Consider the following 23874-nt stretch of genomic DNA (forward strand, 5'->3'; position numbering starts at 1 on the left):
GAATTATATCATGGCATCTTTAAAACACCATCATGTTACACAGATCTAGGTGCCTGTCACCACTGCCAGGAACCAGAGGGCAACAGTGTAAGGAGTGTCCTCTTCTATGACTGCGTGGCCTGCCATTTTATCTGATAGGACACCATCTGTTTATCCTGCTACCACTCCCTAGGGTAATTGGGTTAAAACTACAAGACACTGCAAATAGTCACATTGCCCACGTATTTTTAATTGCCTGGCTATTTATATCAGTGACTTTTCTTCTTACAGGATATTCATTAAAAAAAACCAAAACACGCTTGTGACCATGTTTTAAGAGGTAAATGTTCAACTCTAATGTTGCACAGACACAATCTTTGTTAAGAAAAGTTTCCTACAATTTCTTATTCAATCTATAAAACAGTGGAATATTAAGGTATTTATCATTGAAAGAATGCATGTAATAGTGAGAAACTATACAGTTTTGTTATATAATGTTATAAAATGTTAAAAGCATTTGCCCTGGGGTCTGATTAGAAGGTTAGAATCCCAGCTCCAGCTTTTACCAACTCCGGTTTTCTGGGCAAGCTACCAAAATTAGGAAAGGGAACTAATCCATGTAAAGAATACAATATATCATTTGACATATAATAAGCCCTCAATAAATATTAACTATTATTATCAATAATCATCTTCATTTGATATTAATCTCAAACTGGTATAACAGATTTTAAGAACCAAACATTTATTACATTTTAGATGGAATGTGCTATATAGAGACACATTACAAGATGAATCCAATTTCTCAAACGTGCTTCTTTTGATTTTGAATATAATCCATATCCATATTTTAAGAATGACCCATTTTTATGCCTTTCAGCAGTGTCTTACACAGTGTTTTATTATTGTATGTCATTTTCTGAAATCCTGTGAACCAAAATGTCATTGACAGGCACACACAAAACACAGCTACTGTCTCACAGAAAGCAGAGCGAATGTTCACAGAATTTCTATTCTATGACTGGTTTAAACCTAAATTCCAAAACATAATTCTTCCCAAACATGTTAAAAAGCATTTTGGTAGTGAGTAAAGCAATAAGTAATCTATTGCCAGTATACTGTTGTCATTAGTTCTGGTTTAGAGACTCCGGGCTTTTTTGACCCTCATTTTTATGCAAACAGTAAAATTCAGGTTATAATTAATGTAAAAAAGCAGAATTAGAAGGAAAATAAAGTCAAAAAGGTTATTATGCATACTCTGGAACTAGGGACATAAACTCCTTTGCTCAGTGATGGCACATTTAACTCAGATCCTTGGAAACTCCAGTTGGCTGAGCCCTTTCAGGACCCACCCACTGCCTAAGAACAACAGATGCCCTCTTCAGCAAAACATTGGCCAGATTCACTGTATTTATGCACTGTACTATTTGTGTTTTCTATGTAATAATTTCTCCCCAGGGTATCCTGTTTTTCAGTATTTTGAAACGAATTAATAGGGCAAAACTATAATAATTAATTACAGGCAAAGCATAACACTGAGCAAATTATTATGCTGAAATTAGTCTCTATATATACAACTTGGAAATACTTTTTCAAAGTTTTTTCTTCAAACACAAATTCTCTGAAATTTCAGTGTTAGATGAAATATAAACCAGATTATCTCACAGAACTAATGATGCAAACTAGATTAGCAATCAGACCCTACACATCTTTGTTCAAAGATGGTACTTGATGTATTCATACTAAATAAAAAGAAACTTCCCATGGTAGAGAAGGGACTGCATTGGTTAGGATAAACATTTGTTGATTAGAGGGGATTTGTTTTTAAAGAGACTTAAGTGGCATAAAACAAATGTTTTATAATCACTATTTTTTTCAGTTGATTCAAATCCAGTATTTGACCATATCTTTTGAAGATACAAATACATCACTTATGCACCAAAAAGAATAAGTAGAATTTTTCTTCTTGAATCTCATAAAACTTATTACACATTGTACAGGTGTTCATCTTAAAAGTGATAGTTAACAATCTCATGATATAGTGGCTTGAAAAAAGTAAAAGATATGTCTTACCTCTTCCCACTGATGTATGTATCTAATTAACCTTGAAAGTCGCAACAAACGCAAGAGACTGAGAATTTTTGTAAACCTCACAATGCGAAGTGCCCTGGCTGTCTTGTAAACTTCTGAATCCATTCCTTTTTCTACAATGAGAAAGATATAATCCACTGGGATTGATGAGATGAAGTCAACCACAAACCAGCTTTTTAAATAATTCATCTTGATCACTTTAGGGTCCAGGATGATTTCAGAACTGTCTTCATTGACAGTGCCAGTCCTAAAATTCATTATCAGGTCCAAAAGGAAAACTGTATCTGATGCCACATTGAAAATAATCCATGGTGTTGTTGTTTGTTCTGTAAAGAATGTGATTCCAACTGGTATGATGACCAGATTTCCAACCATCATTATAAGCATTATTAAATCCCAATAAAACCTACAACAAATAAAAAAAAATCAGATTTTAATAGACAATAACCATTCTTTGCCCCATCATAAAGAAATTTAATGACTTATGGTTAAATAAATGAGTATAAGAATGAAGTGTTTGTTCTGTAAATATGGTAACTCCTTCAATGGTTACAAATTAAAATCTAATTAATATATTCCTAAAGCAATGCATTGTTTATAGAATTCTAAAAATTATTTGATATAAAATATTACAGAAATAAATTCAAGAACACTCAATCCTCCATTTACCTGATAAAAGAACAAAGACAACCTCCCCTATATTTAACAAGTAATATGCATGGGAATAAAGGAGAAGCATAAAACAACAAGATCTACCTTAAAAAAATCATTTTGGGGAAGACTCTTTAGAGATGCTTTGAAGTACTTTACATGTCAAATTACCAATCAATCAAACAGTAAGATACTAACAATACTGGTAATATAAATTATATCTTAGGAGTACAGATTAGGTCAACCATAAACTTTAGGCTAGCCATGGCTTCATAGTACTCCAAATATTTATGCTTCCTTCTTTTTTAGTTTGAAATGAGAAAAACCAATTTTGTTCTGAGGTTAAAAATAATTGAACAGACTACTCTAGGTTTTAAAAAAAATTTTATGTTTTATTTATGTTTGAGAGTAAGAGAGACAGAGCATGCGTGGGAGGAGGGGCAAAGAGAGAGGGAGACACAGAATCTGAAACAGGCTCCAGGCTCTGAGCTGTCAGCAAAGAGCCCGACACAGAGTTCAAACTCACAGACCATGAGATCATGACCTGAGCTGAAGTCAGACATTTAACCGACTCAACTACCCAGGTGCCCCGAGACTACTCTAGATTTTAAACTAGAATCTACTTAAAACTTGCACTTTTACCACTGTTTCATTGAACAAATACTTTAAATATAGCCCCTCTATTTTTCTAAATATTTCTTCCTTAAAATTTCTGATTTAATTTTCAACATGTTTGTGATTACTAGCTACCTTTTGAAACATTCTCATCTCACCTTGTATTAAAATTGGAAAGAAACCAGGAACTTTATTCCAGGTTAACACAGTGTAATTGAATTCATTGAAGATGATTGTAATGTTATTTTCACGAGGGTTATTTAAAGTCTACTGACCCTGTAGTGAACAGACTGCATATTTGTTACAAGTCTATACATATAAACATGAAGAAGCAGATCAACTAGCACAACCCTATCATCATGAAATAGTCTCCAGAAATATGAGTTACATCATCCTGGTCATAGGTATCCTCTTCTGGCAGTTTTGTTGTGTAAATGATGTAAATTTCTATGACAGAAATTTCTGTTAACCAAGATACCTTTATTTTACATTACTTCTCCTTCTTAGACTATTTGGGTTACATTTTGGCAAGATATACAACTGCATATACCTTTCATAGTTACTATCATCCTGACTCTTGGGATAAAAGTAGTACAAGAAAGAACTGTAATAGGTCTTCTCTCCCCTTGTCCCTACCCCCAGGATTATGTAAAAGTAAATGCTTGTCGGTTTGAAGATTTCATCAGTCTTGTGTCAAAACTTATCCTCGCATTTATAGACAAGTATACATATACCCACGCCAATCATACATCATGCACTGTCAATTTCAATAACATATTTTCTCTTTTTTTTTCCTACTCTTTTAATGCAAAATGTGCCACTGAATACACCAAGGACAAAGGAGAGATGTAGAGGAGATGCAATATTTTAATAGCTATTTCCCAAAGAAGTGACATCATTGAACATTGAACTCTAAAATGAAACTGTGTGTACCCTGAGGATTTTCACTTTTCTGGACACTCTTATCAGTCCCATCTGTGAGCTTGTCTCTCTAACCTCCCCTTGAAGGCTGCTGGGTGTCACGCGTAGCTCTTTTATCTTCTCTTCTACACATGCTCTTTGAGCAATATCACACACTCATCCATGTCTTTATGATTAATTCATAACTGATGACTCCAAAGCTCCACCCCTAGTCCATTCCTGTCTTGTAAGCCTCCTAATCCTCATAATCAGCAGCCTATTAAGTCTATCCCCGTGCATATCTCACACTCATGTCTTACAGCAGGCACATGCTCAAACTCATCTTCTCCTTGCATATGTATTTCTCACATGTCCCCTATGCCAGGGGATGGAACAACTCTATACCTTATTTGCAAGCCAGAAACCCCGGAGGAATCCTAGAAGACTCCTGGCCTTAAATCTGTTCAATCTCACACTTGATCAGTCACCAAGGCTGTTTGGTTCTTATATCTATGTATAAGTTGTATTCATCCATTTGCCCTTTACAATTCCCACTGCAACTATCTTCAACTAGAAATTCTCACCAGCTGTTTAATTTGGAGACAAGTTACTTAAATGCTCTCATCTTAAATCTTCTCATCTGTAAAATGAAGATTATTATAGAAACAGGGTTTTCTATACAGATCAAATGAAATAATACATGCACATCATATATCCTAGCATATAACAAACTGTGGTACACAATGCCGGTGGCCTACTTTGTATTCATTTACCTTTCCTTACCAAAAGAAATCCAGTTTTGTGGGGAGCACCCAGAAGCCCACTGAAAGACACTCACTTTTACAGACATTCTTGCATTTCTCTCATTAAGACAGAAGATATTTTTAAAGAAAAACAACACATTCTATCCCTCTTACTCAATAGAAGAAATGAAGAGGATAAAGTGCCATCTAGTATTGTTATAGCAATAATTTTTATCACACCATAGCTTTTTATTAGTGGTACTTAATATGGTCTGAAGCCATCAGGAATCTCATTATCAATATAAAGCTCTATTAAACCTTATAATTTCCTTTTAAAGTATCACTGACTCTATTTTACAGACATAAACACAGATCTTGTTATAGACTTTGCATAATATAACACTTTCTTGAGTTAACATGGATTCATTCCTTATCTAGCCAAGGAAAATACAGTTGTCACCCACTCTAAAAGTATGATATAACTTCTGTTTTTTTAGCAAAGAATATGCTTCTGAAAAGTGACCTCATGAGACTCTCTTGTCTACCTGCCCACAAGTTTCTTTTCTTGACTTTTTGCTCTGAAATATCTCTTGAATACTCAGGCTCAGTCTTTTCCTTAATTTTCAATTTCTGAGTCCTATACATCTTAGTATGGAATAATCTTTCCTATCAATTCCTCTTTCTGTTCCCATTGTCATCTACTTTGGGCAGAACTAGTGCTTGCTTAGAATAACTCAAGCCTCCTGTCTACGGAATCTTGTCAATTCTACCCATCAGTCCCAGAGCGACTTATCTAACACATAACTTGCCAGGTCAAAAACCATCAATGACTCTCTTGGGGCGCCTGGGTGGCTCAGTTGGTTAAGTGTCCAACTTCAGCGCAGGTCATGATCTCACAGTTCGTGGGTTCAAGTCCTGCGTCAGGCTCTGTGCTGACAGCTCAGAGACTGGAGCCTGCTTCGGATTCTGTGTCTCCCTTGCTCTCTGCCCCTCCCCTGCTCGTGCTCTGTCTCTCTCTCAAAAATAAATAAACATTAAAAAAAAATCAACGACTCTCTTAAGTAAAAATAACTCAGCATGGTTTTCAAGGCATCTTCCTTCCCTCCCAGCCTTTTCTTTCACACTTTATGGCAAGAACCTCATGTCTTAAGCAAGAGAGTACATGCACTTCCCTTGGCATCATGCTCACCTAGGTACATGTACAATAGATAGTTTCTTCCATTCTATTAATTCCTTTTCCCATTAGCACTCTACATACCCTTCATGCCTTGTTCTGACACTGAATTTCTTAGTTGTTTTTTTTTAACCCCCAGAGCAACATATATTTTCAGTATGCTTATTTTAGTTTTGCTTTTGTTACTAATTATTTGTTTTTATTTCCTCCATCACTACTGGGTTCAAGTTCTTTTTTTTTTCTAATTTTATTAAGTTTTCAATTTAATTCCAGGATAGTTAACATACAATTTGTTTCGGATGTACCACATAGTGATTCAACAATTCTATACAGTGCTCATGGATACAAGTCCTCTGAAATTCAAAACTGTATTTTATCTTCTGTTTAACCTCTGCAGTGAATGTAGACAGTATATAGAATAACAAATGCTAAGAAGATAAATTAATTGAATTTTGACTGGAAACATACATTTCAGTAGGGATATTTAAAGTAATCCTTTTTATAAGACAAAAAGTAATTAATGTAGCAAATAATTCCTTGACTTATTATTTCTACAAATCTGGAGTTTTACTAATTGAGGATTTTTATAACATAGAAGACATTAAGGCAAATTAAAAAGGAAACAGAGATTAGTAATATATTATGAGGCTAGAAAGCCTGAAAACAAAGAAGTTTTGGATTTGATTCTTGGTTTGGTGTATTGTATTTGGTATATTGCTTCCATTCACCCTGCTTTATACAGACAACATTTATAAAAGCCCTTAGTTGGACTTTGAAGGCAGAGTAGGGTTCAAATCCTAGTTCTACTAGCTCCATAGGTTTGGGAAGGGTATTTAACTGCCTTGAACTTCTTCTACTACTCTTGAGTTTCTCTGCAGGAAGACTGTATGCATTGATGTATGCATAGTGTAGAGTACAGAACCTGTTACATAGAAAGTTTGTCTGAAAAACCAGCAGAGAGGGAACTCACTGGAAAACAAGTCTTGACCATTACAGTTGATTACCTAGGTAACCATTTTTACCTTGTACTGAAAGTAGACAAAATAGACAAAATAAAATAGTATTTCAATCATAATTAATGTATCACTAATAGCTATAAGCTTAATTATCACTGAGAAATTATTTTTTGTGTTAAGAATCCATTTTCCCCATGAATTTTTAGAGGAGAAAAAGCAGCATTATAAGGATTGATCTGTGATATTAAACTTTAAAGAATTCAAAATTCAGTGATGCTTCTTTCTTTCTTTCTACCCACTTGTATCCCTCTAAAGCTTGTGGTAAATAAAGACAACCCTACTTCCCTAACAAAAGTTTCTCATCATCCTTCAGGCTTCCCTTCCCCTTTATAATACCTGTAGTAGTTGAAATAATCTGATGCCGAATATTTCTAACTTAAGGCCTTAAAGAAAATTTTAAAACTACCGTATTTCATTACTCGAGGTGCTTGTCTTTAAATTTGTCTCTCTAACTATTGAATGAAAGACTCTCTCCCCACCCCCCCCCCCATTGGAATAAAATATTTGTAAGTGGAATGGAGGAAAGAACTTCTGGTTAAATCCTTGATAACAGATTTATATGTGGCTCCTCTTTCACCTACGGTTGAAGTCAAATTATGTAACAAACCTGTCCTATTTCTCACTTAAGATTCATTCCTAAAAATTACATTTTTAGATATGAACCATAACTTGGCCATGTTTCTAAACCAAATTATTTATCAATCTAAATAAATGAATATCCAGCTGGATTTATTTTATTCAACATATAGTCCTTGCAATTATTTTTCAAATTTTATTTAAAACTGATTCAATTTTTAAAAGTCCAATAGCCTGAGGATTAGATACATATCTTTTTTTTTTTTTTAACTGAGGTACAGTTGACACAAAATGTTACATGAGTTTTAGGTATACAACACAGTGATTCAACAAGTCTATCTGCTGTTATGCGGTGTTCAACACAAGCCCAGCTACCATCTGGCCTCATAACATGCTGTTACAATACTACTGACTACACTCCCTACACTGCACCTTTTATCCCGGTGACTTACTCATTTCATAACTGGAAGCTTATAATTCCCACTCCCCTTCACCCATTTTTGGATATATCTGTTGAAAAATGAAGTACCTTATCATAAATACTGTCTTCTTATAGTACTATCAGTGGCAATTCACCCTGCCAAATCTCAGCAACCAATACCTGAACTTTGATCTGAGGGGTTCTCGGACATCCTTCATCACCTTACAAATCTCACTACTTACAGAATACTCATATTGGGGTTGATACTTTATAGGACATGTGCCTTTCCTAAGCTTTGCAAAGGAGTCTTTCTGGGGCACCTGGGTGGCTCAGTCAGTTGAACATCCAACTCTTGATTTTGGCTCTGGTCATGATCCCTGGATCATGGGATTGAGCCCTGCATTGGGCGCTGTGCTGAGCATGGGCCCTGCTTAAGATTCTCTCTTTCCCTCTGCCCTTCTCCCCTGCTTGTTTGTATGTTCTCTCCCTCTCTCTCCCTCTCTCTCCCTCTCTCTCTCTCTCTCTGTCTCTCAAATAAAAATAAAATATAAAAAAAAAGAAGTTTTCTTAATCAAGCCTGTTATTTGCTCTAATGCCTTGATATCCTGCAAGGCTACATTATTGCCTATGGGCAGTGTGGAGTGAAGATACACAGAAAAACACAGAAAACACAGACAATTCAAATACAGGCTATTTGAAGCAAAAATATACTAGCTTTCTTAACACAGTAAAACATTCCTAAGATCCTAACTGTGGAAAAAAATAACCTAACATATGGACAAAACTAACTTAAACTATATTTGAAGACATTTAGATGTTTTCAAGTAAACATAGCAATTTACCCAATGAGAATATGAGATGGGTAGAAGGTGCAATATGTTTTAGCTAATCTTATTTATTAAAATGAGCTAATGGAATGGACATTTAATCCCTACCAAAGTAGTAAGATCTGTACCAATCCAGGAAAAGTAAACAGGTTTTCTACCTCCCCCTTCTGCAACTGCATTTTCTCCTTGTGTGTTAATCTTCTAACTGCCAACATTAATGGCCTTGTATTGGTACATTTACTCTTGCATTTTACAGTGTTGTTTACTCCTCCTACCTGAAACTCTCTCAAACCTTTAGTTTCTCAGATTCTGCATTTTTGTAGTTTCTCACTTGTACTTATAAATTAGCAGAAGTTTATTTTCCTCAACCTTTATCTGACTCCTCTTCTTCCTCTATTAAAGTAGGCAGTCTATGTGATCATCTCACCCAGATTTTCAACCCTCCATTTACTCCCTCCTTTGGTCACATCAACCCCCAAATGCTAATACGTGAACATAATTGGTCAACGTAACTAATATGTTAAATAAGTGGTTCTCAAATCCATCACTGGCCTTAACCTCTGAGATGGAGTTATGGATTTCTAACTATATTCATGATAGTCCAAATGGAACAGCCGTCTCAACAGGGTGAAATCTACACCAATTAACCTTATGGCCCCCAAATAATTCCCCTGATATTTTTACTTCTGTTTATTATAGCATAGCTACCACTGCTGCTGCTGCTTCTGCTAATGCTTCTTCTTCCATCCCCCACCCTCCTCTCTTCTTCCTTTCCGTCACTCACGAGGCATAAAACTTAAAAATTATCCCTGACTCCTCTGTCAGCCAGCTCTGGCATTTGATCATTTGCCCAGTCTTACATCCTTCTAATACAATAGTTTTCATATGCAGCTTTCCTCTTTGTTCCATTGCCAGCATTTTATATGAAGTTATTATATCATTATTCTGCTTACTAATTTTCCTGTTTCTACCTGCCCTAGTAAATTACTTTCTATTTATATCCAGGCTTTCCTATTGCATGCAAAATGAAATGTAATCATCCAGAATCTTCTAGTGTATCCCAAATCTATATCTTGAAACTTATCTTTTTTTGTACATACATGGTCCTTAGCTAAATTTAAAAAGACTATTTTCCAGATTCTTTCTTTTTGCCACTGCCTAACAAATGTCTGGGATTTCCTCTTCCTAAAATCCAAATTCAACCTCCACATTTAGTCTTATTACTGCAATGGTCAACCTAAATTTAATGCCACTACTCTCTTTTATCCAATCCCAGCCCAGGTGGGGTTCATCTCCTCCCTGCCTCTAACTCCTATCTCAATTTTTCTATGTGATTTCCAGCATTTGAGAGCTCCTACAAATGAACAGTGAATATCTTACCAAAATATGGTACCAATAATAATTTGGCAAAGACCATTTAATAAGCGATGTCTGAAAATACTGCTCTTGAACTTATTCCTAGCCAAACTATAGGCCAATCTTCTTTACACTTAAATTGCCTAGCAAACAGTAGATATACTTCCAACTTCCCAATGATCAAACCCAAATTAATCACATTTATGTTAAGAAGGGGTTGTTACACCATTATAAGATTTTAATTAAAAGACATGATCATTTGTTCCTTTAAATGGTTTGGAAATTAAACAGGTATAAACTTTTTTTTTATTTTATCCTTGAGTGGTAGAATTATGATGCATATTTTCCAACTTTTCTAATTTTCTTGTTTTAGACAACGGAAAGAAAGATATCATTCAAGGGTATTTTCATTATGGCATTCAAATTTACTTTAAAGGAAGGCCACAATTTTCATTCCACTGAATCAAAACACCTGTTTACTCCCAATTGTCATGCATGAAATATATATCTGCAAGTCTATATGGCTTTAATCAAAAGGCACAGAATGGAAAAGAACTCCTTAAAGATTAAGTAGTTTTATGCTGCAGTTTTCTACCTTTATGATGACATATAGATTTTCCATAAACATCAAAATCATTAACTTGTAAAAGATGAGTACAAAATATATAAAATAGCTCCTAGTGCTTAATTTTAGAGTTCTTTAAAAACAGTCTAATCTAAAACTACTCCTTAGTTTCTTAGCCTTATTTAATTTACCATAAGTGATTTTTTAAAATTGTATTCTCCACTGTGACTCTCAGCATTTCATTCCTTTAAGGAAAGCAAAAATATTGTGAGTGGTCATGTCAAACAAAATGTGTGCTAGCACCATTCACTCTAGTGTAAAATTCATTAAGTTGACATCCTTTTTTTTTAACTATTTCCAAGGATGGACTAAAAGAAACTCCATATTAACTAACCTTACCACTAGATAGTCCCATGACACAGACATTGAGGACACCTTTATTTTAAAGTTCAATTAAATGGCCATTAGTTCCTAAGGGCTTTATATTTGCTGATATACTTTGGTCCAATCACTGCGAAATTTTGCAGAGAAGGAAGATGACTGACTTCTTCCCCGTCTGAATACATAGCTAATTTAAAGGTTTATTCAAGTTGGAGGTTTTAATTTCAGAATAATTCTTCCCTCATTCGTGCCACAATCTTCCCACCACACTGCTTGTTCTCGAATTGTCCGGTTTATCTTTCTCGTCACTGATAATTTAGGTCACTTCCCCTGTGTTTGTTACTCTGCAAATCTCAAAAAACCTTTATCCTCTTTGTTCATTCCTAAGCCGCCAAAGCCACACAGATCCTTTGTATTACTGCTGCAGCTTGAAGGTGTGATGGAAGGTTCAAAATCAGTATCAAAGTACATTATTGTGTCCTTAAGTCTGAAAAATGCTTACATCTTATGGAAGTTTTTGAATGTGTTCAAGATCCTGATTTCTGCATATAATTCACCTCACTGAATACTTAAAAAGAAAGCAACATAAGGGCGATAAAGTATAGGTAAGATTTATTTCTTTTTAATTTTTTTAAGTTTATCTATTTTGAGAGAGAGAGAGAGAGAGAGAGAGAGAGCGAGCAAGCACAAGTTGGGGAGAGGCAGAGAGAAGGAGAGAGAATCCCAAGCAGGCATCAGTGCACAGCCCAACCTGGGGCTCAAACCCATGCACTGTGAGATCATGACCTAAACCGAAATCAAGAGTCGGATGCTTAACCCACTGAGCCACCCAGGCGACCAACATTTATTTCATAATAGGCGCTTTGTAAACACTGTCTCATTTGATACTCAAAATAAAACGTTGGCAGCATTATCTAAATTTAAGAGGAAACTGAAACCCAACCAACTAAGGTCTGTTCTTAAATTCTTGTAGGCAGGAAATGAGTAAAATTGCTTCTGAACCTATGACCAACTTTCATCCTTATATACCTTCCACCATATTTGATGCTTGAATAAATGATTCAAGAATATAAGAGTAATATTAAACAAGCACAAAACTTTCCCACACTTTGTAGCATAGTAGGGCAGCACAACCAGACTTGCACCTGTCCTTATCAGTTACCTATCTGAAATGAAAACAAAAAAATCTGCCTTGGCCTGCAAAGATATCTCACTAGTGTATAAACCAAGATCAATTCACATGCTCTAAAGGCAAAAAGCATTTGGAAAAAAAAAGTCAAATTTAGTACCAAATATTTTATTCAGGTGGTTACATTCCAACAAATATGTACTGGCTACCCTCTGCACAGTAGATATTGTCCTTAGCACTCTGAGAAGGCAAACACATATTATGTACAAACTCAAGAACTTCCAACTTAATAGGAAAATGAAAACTTGTACTTAAATAAGACTAGGACAAAGTTTAAGACATGTTCATAAATAGTACACGGTAAGCACTCTGGGTTTCCAAAAGAGAAAAACAATTGGTCATCCATTTTAAAAACTACTATTAAAGAAATTTACAGAAAGCATTTGCTGAGGAGGTCCTGAGGTTGCATTTTATTCACGGCACAAACGTTAATTTATCAACAAATATATTCTGCTTCCTAGGCTTGTCATTAAGCACCAAAGAGAATTAGACATAGCCCCAGTCCTCAAGAAAAGAAGGTCTAGGAAAGATAAACAACAATATTTTCTTTTTTTTTTTTTTCAACGTTTATTTATTTTTGGGACAGAGAGAGACAGAGCATAAACGGATGAGGGGCAGAGAGAGAAGGAGACACAGAATCGGAAACAGGCTCCAGGCTCCGAGCCATCAGCCCAGAGCCTGACACGGGGCTCGAACTCCCGGACTGCGAGATCGTGACCTGGCTGAAGTCGGATGCTTAACCGACTGCGCCACCCAGGCGCCCCAATATTTTCTAAAATATTACAAGTTCTATGATAGACATAAAAAGAACAATCCTAGGATGGGCAGACCAAGGGGAATGATCAACTCTTCCTTGGGGGAAGGACAGAAGAACTGGGCAGGATTTCAAAATCAGTAATTGATACTTACACAACTACAAAATCTTGTATGGGTGTGCACAATGCCACACATATTCACTGAGTATTAAAAACAATCCTAATTTCTAGGTTACCACTAGGAATACCAAGAGAAACAGACACAATGTAGAGTTAAAGGGACTGAATATCATGAAATCTATAAGGTCTGGTGGTGCATTTACGTTTTAGTTAATGCTTTAGCTGTTCCATTATAAAACAAATCCAAGGCTACATCGAGTATTTTCTCTTCATATATTTTAAAACCTTGTTTTCCCAGTTAAAATGAAGGATCGATCAAGCACAGCCAAGAATGTAATCAAATAAAAGCTCAATTAAAAATGTTACATTCTTAGGGGTGCCTGGATGGCTCCGTTGGTTGAGCCTCCAACTCTTGATTTTGGTTCAGGTTATGATCTCACAGGTCGTGAGTTTGGGCCCATGTGCTGTTAGACCACAGCCTGCTTGAGATTCTCTCTGCCTCTCTCTCTGCCCCTTCCCAGCTCATGCTCTCTCTCTCTCAAAATAAATAAATAAACATTAAAAAACTTTAATGTTATATTCCGCTTATAGTTATAGATTTTACACTATTATATTTCCCTGAAAATACTTTAAAAAATCATCAGTATCTACTTATTTTTAACAAAAGACTTTTGAAGTTGAAAATTATTCATGTCCTAGATTTTAGGTTCTATACAGATAAATAGAAATATTACTTCCATTTGGCCTATGATTTTTCCCTGAAACAATAATAAAGATTTTATTTCATACTTAAATTACATTGAGGTTTTTACCCACTGGCAGCTGCATATTATCTGAGGGGCAGACTGGGTGATTCGTCAAGTACATGCTTCCACCAGGAACATATGTTCCCAGGTTTGTAACAAGTACCAAGGGTATGTGGGCAGAGTACCATTTACTGTGGAATATTTAAGAATTGAGGACCAAGTTTCTTTAATTGTCTGGGTAAGTCACACAAATATCCGGGCATATTTTAAGCAGACCTGCCAGTAGGAACAATTTTCAGTCACCTACAGATGAATCAAATGAATATGCGCTCCACATCACTTCTGCTCCCCTATATGTGTGTTTCTGCATAGCTTTCACTTGAAATATGTTTGGCATCTTTTCTTTCATCCCTTCCTTCTTCATTCAGTGACATTATTAAACGTTGTGGGTTTTTTTGTTTGTTTTGTTTATTTGCGTTAACAGACCATATATCCAAAATAGGACGTTGCTCCATAGATAACTGAATCCTATTAATAGGCAGGTCTTATATGTGCTTTTTTATGTAGCCCATTGCCCTGCAGGAAATTTTAATTTTTTTTAATGTTTATTCATTTTGAGACAGAGAAAGTGTGAGTGGGGGAGGGGCAGAGGGAGAGAGAGAGAGAGAGAGAGAGAGAAAGACAGAGAGAAAGAGGATACCAAGCAGGCTCTGTGCTGTCAGCACAGAGCCCTATGCAGGACCTGGTCCAAGGAACCACAAGGTCATGACCCTAGCCAAAATCAAGAGCTGGTCGTTTAACAGATTGAACCACCCCAGGTGCCCCTGAAATTTTAAAGCTAATTATAAATTTATTAAATCCTACAAGAGGTTTTCTGTTTTGTACATTTCAGTTCATTTTTAAAAGAAACGCCTTCACCCTCAGGTAAGTGACAGGCTGTGTGTTTAGCTTCTTCAACAGCTAAGAAAACAAATAACAAAAACAGAAAACTTGTGAGGAAATAAAATTTCTGGGTTTTCTAGGTACCAGAGAGATAATTGGGGGGGGGGGAGGACCCAAGAACTGATCTTATATATGTGTCAAAGAGAACAATACTTGAAATAATTATTTTGTTGCCTTTTGAGATTACCAACTAAAAGGTCATTATTTCAAAACCCGTAGGGTGTTACAGAATCACAAAATATTACAAGAGAAGTATCAACCTACAGAATATGTTCATGAGAATTAAATCATGCCAAACTGTTGGCAATTTAAAATCGATGTAAACATCTTAATTTATATTCCTACCCAATATTTCTGACCTTTTCTCTCACTAATTCTCAACCTGCTCACGGAGCTTTAGACAGGCTAATCTAATTACTTGTCCTTTGCATCTCCTTTTCTTAATTTCTTCTGCACAACTGCTCCCTGAAAGAGTTTGGAATACACTTCATCCCTTTCTCCTCTTCCTTAGCTTCTGCGTCCTCCAGCAGTACAACCCACTTTAGCATAATCGTGAAGTCTCTGAGCCACAGTCATTCCTCTTTTTCCTCTGAACCTCTGTGACACACAAACCTCAGAATGTATAAAGCCTAATCCAAGGTCAAGCTGTGGCATTTCCAAAGTATCTTTTTAGGTGGGTGATGTGGAAAAGGGATTTAGGATTTGAGTAAAACTATTTCCTTAGTCAACATACTGCCTTTGCTTAGAGTTGTAATTGTTGTCCAAATATAAATAAATAAATAAATAAATAAATAAATAAATAAATAACAACCTATCCTAAAGATACTTAGTCACACTTCACGTAAGATTGCAAAAAATATTTGGGCAGGCACAAGCTCTCACAAGCCATCTCTTGGTATTTTATGGAAAGCAATGACTATGCCTTGGTGATGGATTGCATTTAAAAGCAAAACAAAAGAAAACAAAACCAAACAAAACCTGTTACAGTGCAGTGCACATGCTAAGATCAGGAGAAGTATTCCTAAACTGAATGAAGAAATAAACTCTACACTTGGCCAAGTGCCCCAGTCATACAGTCTCTAAGTACCTTGTCTTTTCCCTCATACACGCGCGCGTGCGCGCGCGCACACACACACACACACACACACCTGCTTTGTATTTTTATATGCATGTGGACAATTTTTCTAAGGTATATTTCTCCAACTACTGTAGATATACTGTACTCAGAAATCACACGTATTTCTATTTCTCATTATATCCCCATTGTCTAACACAGTGCCTGTAACTACAGTGAATCATCTAAATATCTACTGAATAAATGAATGCATGAATAATTCAAGGTATTAAGAAATAAAGGAATTGTGGGACACCTGCATGGCTCAGTCAGTTAGGCGTCCAGCTCTTGATTTTGGCTCAGGTCATGATCTCACGGTTGGTGAGATCAAGCCCCATGTTAGGCACTGTGCTGCTTGGAATTCTCTCTCTCTCTTTCTGCTTCTCCCCCACTCGTGCTCTCTCTCTTGGTTTCAAAATAAATAAATAAAACTTTAGAAAAAAATAAAGGAACTGTATTATAATTTCAGCATGGAAGTATCTATCTCTTGAAAATTTTAGTCTGTTTTGGGGACCTCAATATCATGAAAACGTGGACAAGCTGGAAGATGTCCAGAAAAGAATGGGGAGGAAAGGTGACTGAAGAAATAGAAAGACTAACTTCTGAGAAAAGACTTAAAAAACTGAATTCATAAAATCCAATTAAAACTGTGAAACAATGTGAATAGATTCCACACATTCTTGTAAGTAAATGAGGACTTAGTTTAACCAGTATAGCGAAGGAAGAGCCATGGAGCCTATATTGGCTGGTCTTATAAACCCCAATGGCTTTCATGAAATGAGCCACAGAAGGGAATGATAAGAATGCTTAAAAGGATATTTTTTAAACATCTCGGAGGCCTGAGGTTACCGAGTGATTGGTTTGAGATCTGTCTTAAAATCTTCCCAGAAGCCTACGCTAGTCTGTTGGATAGAAGCTGCCATTCTCACACTGTTTGCTAAACATCGAAGGGTTTATTGCAGTATTATTTACAATGGCCAAAGTATGGAAGCAACCTAAGTGTCCACTGAGAGGTGAATAAAGAAGATATAATGTGTGTTTATGTATATGTGTGTATGTGTATGTATATGTATATATAGGTTGTATACGTGGTATGTATATGTGGTATACATATATATGTAAGATGGAGTATATATGTAATATAATATATAATGGAATATTACACAGCATAAAAAATATGAGATCTTGCCATCTGTGACAGCATGGATGGATTATGCTAAGTGAAATAAGTTAAACTGAGAAAGACAAATATCATATGACTTCACTCATGTGGAATCTAAAAAAAAAAAAAGAAAAAAAGAAAGAAAGAAAAAGAAAAAAGCACGCAAACAGAAAGCAGAATCAGACCTATAAAAACAGAACTGATGGTTTCCAGAGAAGGGGGTGAAAATGGGTGAAGGGGAGTGAGAGATACCGGGTTCCAATTATGGAATGAATAAGTCATAGGAACAAAAGGTACAGCATAGGGATTACAGTCAATGATACTGGAACCGCGTTGTATGGGGACAGATGGTAGCTACACCATCTGTGGTACTCTGCTGTGTGGTGAGCACAGCATAATGTATAGAGACACTGAGTCACTAAGTTGTACACCTGAAATTAATGTAACATTGTGTGTCAGCTATACTAGATTTTTTTAATACGGGAAAACTATTTGTTTCATGCCCACTTGTCTTATATTACTCCTCCTCTGAGTAAAATCCGTATGTCAGATTTTAAAAGAAATAAAGGTATTATTTTAGAATGACAAACCCCTTTACATTTAAAACTACTCAGTTTTCCAAAGGAAAAAAAAATCAAGAAAAGTAACAATGAGTTGAGATATTTTAAATATTAGTACAGCGTCAAGCATACTGTAGGCTCTGGGAAAACATTAACAAAGATTGATACTGTTAATAAATTCACATCACATTAAATTGTAAAACACGTATTAAGAGAAAATCATGCCTAGGATCAATATAAAATGTTCTGCAAGTTATCAACGCAAACATTTCTAAGACATTCTGAACTGATGAAACTCTAGGAACTCATATTGGTAAGATGAATCAGTATGATAGCTCTATTTTGCTACCTTTCAACTTGGTTGTTAACTACTATGACATTGTAGGAGTTTGTCAGACAACAGCTATTTATTTCCCAATTGCTATAAAACAACTTAGTATTCATAAAGTATTTTCACAGTAATCATTTTTGTTGTATTTAGTCAACAGTTCTGTGAGATGTATAAGAATGTTTTATTAGTTCTATGTTTACAGAAGAGAAAGCTGAAACTAAATGGTATGTGACTTAGCCAAAACCACTTGGCTAAGTATTGGCATCTGAGACTTGAAACCAGGTTTTCTGGTAACTGATCCAGGGTTCTGCCCAATCTAACACTATGCATCATATTACTTTTTATTTGTATTTATTCATATTTTTACACAAAAAATCAATTATTTTTATGCCATAGCCATAGCACAAGTTTCCTTATATTCATCAGAGTGACTTAATAGAAAATAATTAGTACTGAGGTGCCCGGTAGCTTAGTCAGTTAAGCATCCAACTCCTGGTCTCAGGGTCATTGGATCAGGCCCCACAATGGGCTCCACACTGGGCATGGAGCCTACTTAAAATAAATAAAAATAAATGAAAATAATTAGCACTAATTATCAAAGTAAACTGTCACAGTTGCAAAATTACGTATTTATCCCTGCTTCCCCTCTGAATATGTACTACTGAACATGCATCCTAGATAACAGATCCATAATTTGGACAGGCAATATCCACTTATTTAATTCCAAGCTTTATGTATATTATCAGGCAACCAAGCATTCTATTGAGTAGCAGGAATCTTATTTAATAAGCATAATGTTGTCTTTTTGCCCTATTGTTTTCCAACTTAGTTGTTCTTTACTTTAAAACAAATTTATAGGAGCACGTGGGTGGCTCAATTAGTTAAGTAACTGACTTCAGCTCAGGTCATGATCTCACGGTTCATGAGTTCGAGCCCTGCATCGGGCCCTGCACTGAAAGCGCAGGACCTGCTTGGGATCATCTGTCTCCATCGCTCTCTGTCCCTCCCCACCTCTAAAAATAAGTAAATAAACTTAAATTCTTTAAAAAAAATTAAAGTAAAATAAAAAGTAACAGTTTTATAGAAAAATAATATTCTGCCGTTACCTTGAAATATTTGTGTCATATTTGTGTTTATATTGACCCAAATAATTCCTGGTGTTAGAAAAAAAATCCACTGAAGAATAAGCAGTGTGACAAGGCAGAAAGAAGACTAGCTTGGAGTTCGAGCCCCGCGTCGGGCTCCGTGCTGACAGCTCAGAGCCTGGAGCCCGCTTCGGATGCTGTGTCTCCCTCTCCCTCTGCCCCTCCCCTGCTCGTACTCTGTCTCTCTCTCTCTCAAAAATAAATAAACATTAAAAAAATGTTTAAAAAAAAAAGAAAGAAAGACTAGCTTGTACACACAAGTGCTGAACTTCAGGTATTTAGTAGTACCTAGACCTTATAATTAAAAATTTGTGTCTCTCTGGATATCTACCTTCTTCCTTGTAGAAACTGAACCTGGACAGTCTCCAACAATCTTCTCAAATCAGAGTTTTACTTTGTAGGATATATGTGTGTGTCATAGCAAGAATCTGAGAGTCCTGAGGCCATTTTTAAGAAATTTAACATGAAAACTAACTTAGGTAAGGCATAAAAGAAGGGAGTAAAAAATCCTTGTGAGGAAAATATAAGATGTGGGACTGCCTGGATTCGAGGAGAAGGAAGCTAAGAGAGTCAAACGAAACTCCTGTGTCTTACGCCATAGACACTAGACAATGATAGCAAGGAAACTTTGCAGTAGAGGTGGGGGAAATTATAAATTCCATTTTGGACATAAGGTGTTTAGTCCGTTTCATATTTGCATGATGGAAGACAGTTAGAACTATACTGTTTTAGAATTCAGAACGGATGCCAGGACTGGGGAAACAACTTTAAGAGTCTTTGCATAGATTTGAAAACTGAATCTACTCATGGGAGAACATGAGCCCTCCAAGGGGGCAATTACAGACAGAAAGGAGGAAAGAGTCAAAGTGATGGTCATGAGCCAGTCCACTCTTGGGCAATAAGAATATGAACAAGGAAATGAGGCTGGATGGAAATCTCTGAGAGAAGGAAATGGGGACTTGGCATAGGGAGAGTGCAAATATCTTTCCAAGAATAATGGAGTGACTAATCCATTTCGTTTATATTTCTCTTTATAAATCTTAATAATTAATATATTTTTCTGTCATTTATGTGCATTAGTGTGATAGTGAAGTTTTTCTAAAATAAAAATTGAATACTTATTAAGATTCAGTGTTAGGAATAACCACGTATTTGCATTATCTGTCATTAAGCTAGATTTCAATAACCTAAGAGCCAAGAGAGGACAAGTTTTCATGTAATTATACTGATCAGTATGAAATGCTATGTTTGAATAATTCACTTAAACATAGTATTGGTAGTACATATTTCTCACCTCAATCCAATAAAATTTTATTTTATTTCAAAAAATTTTTGATCTTTTATACTGTGCAAGACATCATGCATGACAAGTGTAAGATGTATGAACATGACTACAATGCAAGTTACAACACGATCAATTCAGATGATAATTAATAGAACATAAACAAAACACTCTGGAAATCCAGGAGAGAAGGAAACTGAGAAGTGAGTTTAGGGAACTTAGTTCAGGGAACTGGAGGAAACTGCAGAAAAGTGACACTTAGCTAGCTGGTCTGGGGATTCTGATAGATGAAGACGATGTGGGGCCAGAGAGCGCATTTCAGATGGAAAAAAAAAATGGATTAGGAAAGTCCCAAAGGGAGTAGATAAAGGGACTGTTGCTTCAGCATATGACTTATTCCTGCCAGATAACAGGTGCTCCAAATATATCTGTCATATTACTGAATAATCAAATGAATGAACTGGCATGCTAGCCTCGGAAAATCATATGATTCAACTAGAATGTAAACTGTATCAAGATAAATAGAGGTAATTTGGGTTATTCATGATGTTACTGTTCTCTGCACACCGCCAAAACTCGAGCTCGAACTGCAGAAGGCTGAACTTAAAATTGAATTATTAAAAATTGTTGATGACAATATTTGACCTGAAACATAATCTGTCATATGTGATACCACAGACATTTCAATAGCTATTGTATCAAGCCAAATCTTGAAAATGTGCCTTTTTATTATCTTAACTTTCCCAAAGCTTTATATTGTTTTCACATAAAATGTGTATAAAGATTACATTCATCTTTATGGGCATGGCTTAGTTCTTCTCCCAACAAGAGGGTCATGAGCACTGATCCTAGTTTAAGAACCATATGCATACAAGTGAAAGGAGTGATGAAATGAGTGTGAATGACTGGGAATAATTGATCTTAACAGCTTGTTCATTTTCATAGGCTCAGCCAATAATTACTACTAAGCTTTGTGATGAATTCCTGAAAATGTGATTGAATGCAAAAAATGTAATATATCTACCTGCTGTAAAGGGAGAGCGAAGGGGTTGAGGAATCTAGATCTGACAGGTGAGATTTGGACAGGGGAAATGAAAGGGGCAAGAGGAATACAAATATGCCAGTATTTTAAGTGTGGAAGTATTTGAGAGGCTGGACAGAAATCAACAAAACAGTAAATTCTGGAGAGAAGTTGGAAATAGAGAGGAATAGGCAGAATGGGGTTCGATTACAAAGGAATTTAAAAGTAACCAGAAGAATTTGTAGTCAATATGGAATACAAAAGGAAGATTTGGAAATTCTTGAAGAACTGAGCAGCATAATGAAATAAGACTTTCTTTTTCTTTCAGAAATTTTCCATAAAAGCAGTGTAAATAATAAAATGGAATGGAATATGAGTTCAGTTGGAAGGAGGTGATAGAAGTATGGTGCGATGGGGATGATGAGAGTCTGACGAGGTTGGAGACAGTGGGAAGAACGAAGAGAAAAGAAGTTCTACTTTGCAACAATACCTAGTACAGAAATGGAAGGAAGGGTGGAAATGGAACATGATTCTATGATTCTAAGTTTCTAACCTGGGAATGTAGAATCAAGTTGTTAAAGGTGAAGCCAGGTAGAGAAATTAGTAATTGGGAAGATTTGGTTTCATAGTAAGATTTCATTCACTTTTGGACATGTTCATTTTGGACAAGCTAGAAGAACCCAGTGAAACTATTCTGGTTTAGTTGGGGTGGGGGGAATGAATCTAAAGAGTAGGAAGACTGATGATCAGTGGAGGTGCTGGTTTAGGAATTACGTGAGCAGAAGTGATGAGCGTTGGGTACAGGAGAAATAGAACAGGGGTTAATGAGGAGACAGAAAGGTCACAAAGAAGCAGGTAAAACAAGGAAACATGAGATGCCTAAAACTTGAGAATTATAAAAATGGAGACTAAAGTTTTAGACTGATCATGCAAAATTAGGTTACCATTACAAAAGCAATGGTAATGCCGTAATATGAAGAACAAATTACAAACTTTTTGTTATTTTGTATATTTATATGACTTTTCAGTGTTCCTCCTCTTCCAGTGTGACTGGATAAGTGAAGGTATATATATTTGTTTTCTACTTTTCAAGACTAGGAGAAATCTAATCATGTTTGAAAGCTGGTAGTATGGAAACTTTTTATCAAAAATTTTTAATGTTTTACTTATTCGAGAGACAGAGACAGAGAGAGAGAGAGAGAGAGAGAGAGAGAGGAAAGGATGGAGCGGGGGAGGGGCAGAGAGAGAGGGAGACACAGAATCAGAAGCAGGCTGAACTATGAGCACAGAGCCTGATGCAGGGCTCAAACCCACAAACTGCAAGATCATGACCTGAGCCGAAGTCGGACGCTTAACTGACTGGGCGACCCAGGTGCCCCTGGAACCTATTAATAAACATAGGTTTGAAGAGTAAAAATGCAGGAAATGTAGTTGTAGATGATGGAGGAAAATGGGACATAGACTAAAGTGGAGAAATTTTCTTTGACTCATAGATGTGATATATTCAGTTCACACAGACTGAAGAAAATGAAGGAAAGGCAAATTTAGGAACATAGAGGGGGAAAAAAGCCCTGAATCTTCAAATTATGCTTTATTGGAGGCTTGTTTTCCTGAAAAAAAAAAAAAGTTAATTGCCACATTCTAAATCCAACACATTCCATATTTTTTAGTTAAACCATGGAAACTAGAAGAGAATTTTAATTCCTAGTTCAGGCCCTCAGCTTCTCTAAAATACTGCTCTCAAAGGAGCTTTTGAACATAGTGCATTTTCCTTAAAGGATAGAAGCATTAGTCCTCAAGATGGAGGTTGCTAGAAGGAAGTAATCTTCCATTAGAATATTACATAATTCTGGACCATGAATTTTAACAGGATAAATTTGTAAATTACCAGATTCCTACACTACTCAATCCCAAGGAAGGCTCCAATGACCATACTATCACTTGCAAACATAAATTTCTCTAATGTTTGATTTACATCAAACATAAGCTCTATTATCTCAGGATTTATCTGCTAGGGGACAAAAAAAACCCTTCATTTTCCCCCAGAAATGATTAAATCCTCCTTTTAATGTATGTTTTTCAAAAGATACGAACAACACATATATTCACACAATTCTACTATGCAATAAATTACAATGTATTTATCCACAAGAGGGAGATTTCCTCCAAAATCAGTTTTATTGAAAAAATACTAAGTAAACAGCACATGATG

The 23874-nt window shown here is 35.9% G+C and overlaps 1 protein-coding gene across 1 annotated transcript in view; it reads right to left on the reverse strand.

The window, feature by feature from the left end:
• Nucleotides 1–23874, reverse strand: part of HCN1 (hyperpolarization activated cyclic nucleotide gated potassium channel 1) — a 394718-nt gene that overhangs the window by 343497 nt on the left and 27347 nt on the right. Inside the window, exon 2 of the mRNA XM_040496732.1 lies at nt 2053–2476. Within this exon, the coding sequence (XP_040352666.1) occupies nt 2053–2476 (424 nt within the window). The remainder of the gene's footprint in view (nt 1–2052; nt 2477–23874) is intronic.

Source organism: Herpailurus yagouaroundi, unplaced genomic scaffold (genome assembly GCF_014898765.1).
Source record: "Herpailurus yagouaroundi ecotype Mexico unplaced genomic scaffold, PumYag 29, whole genome shotgun sequence".
NCBI lineage: Eukaryota > Metazoa > Chordata > Mammalia > Carnivora > Felidae > Herpailurus > Herpailurus yagouaroundi.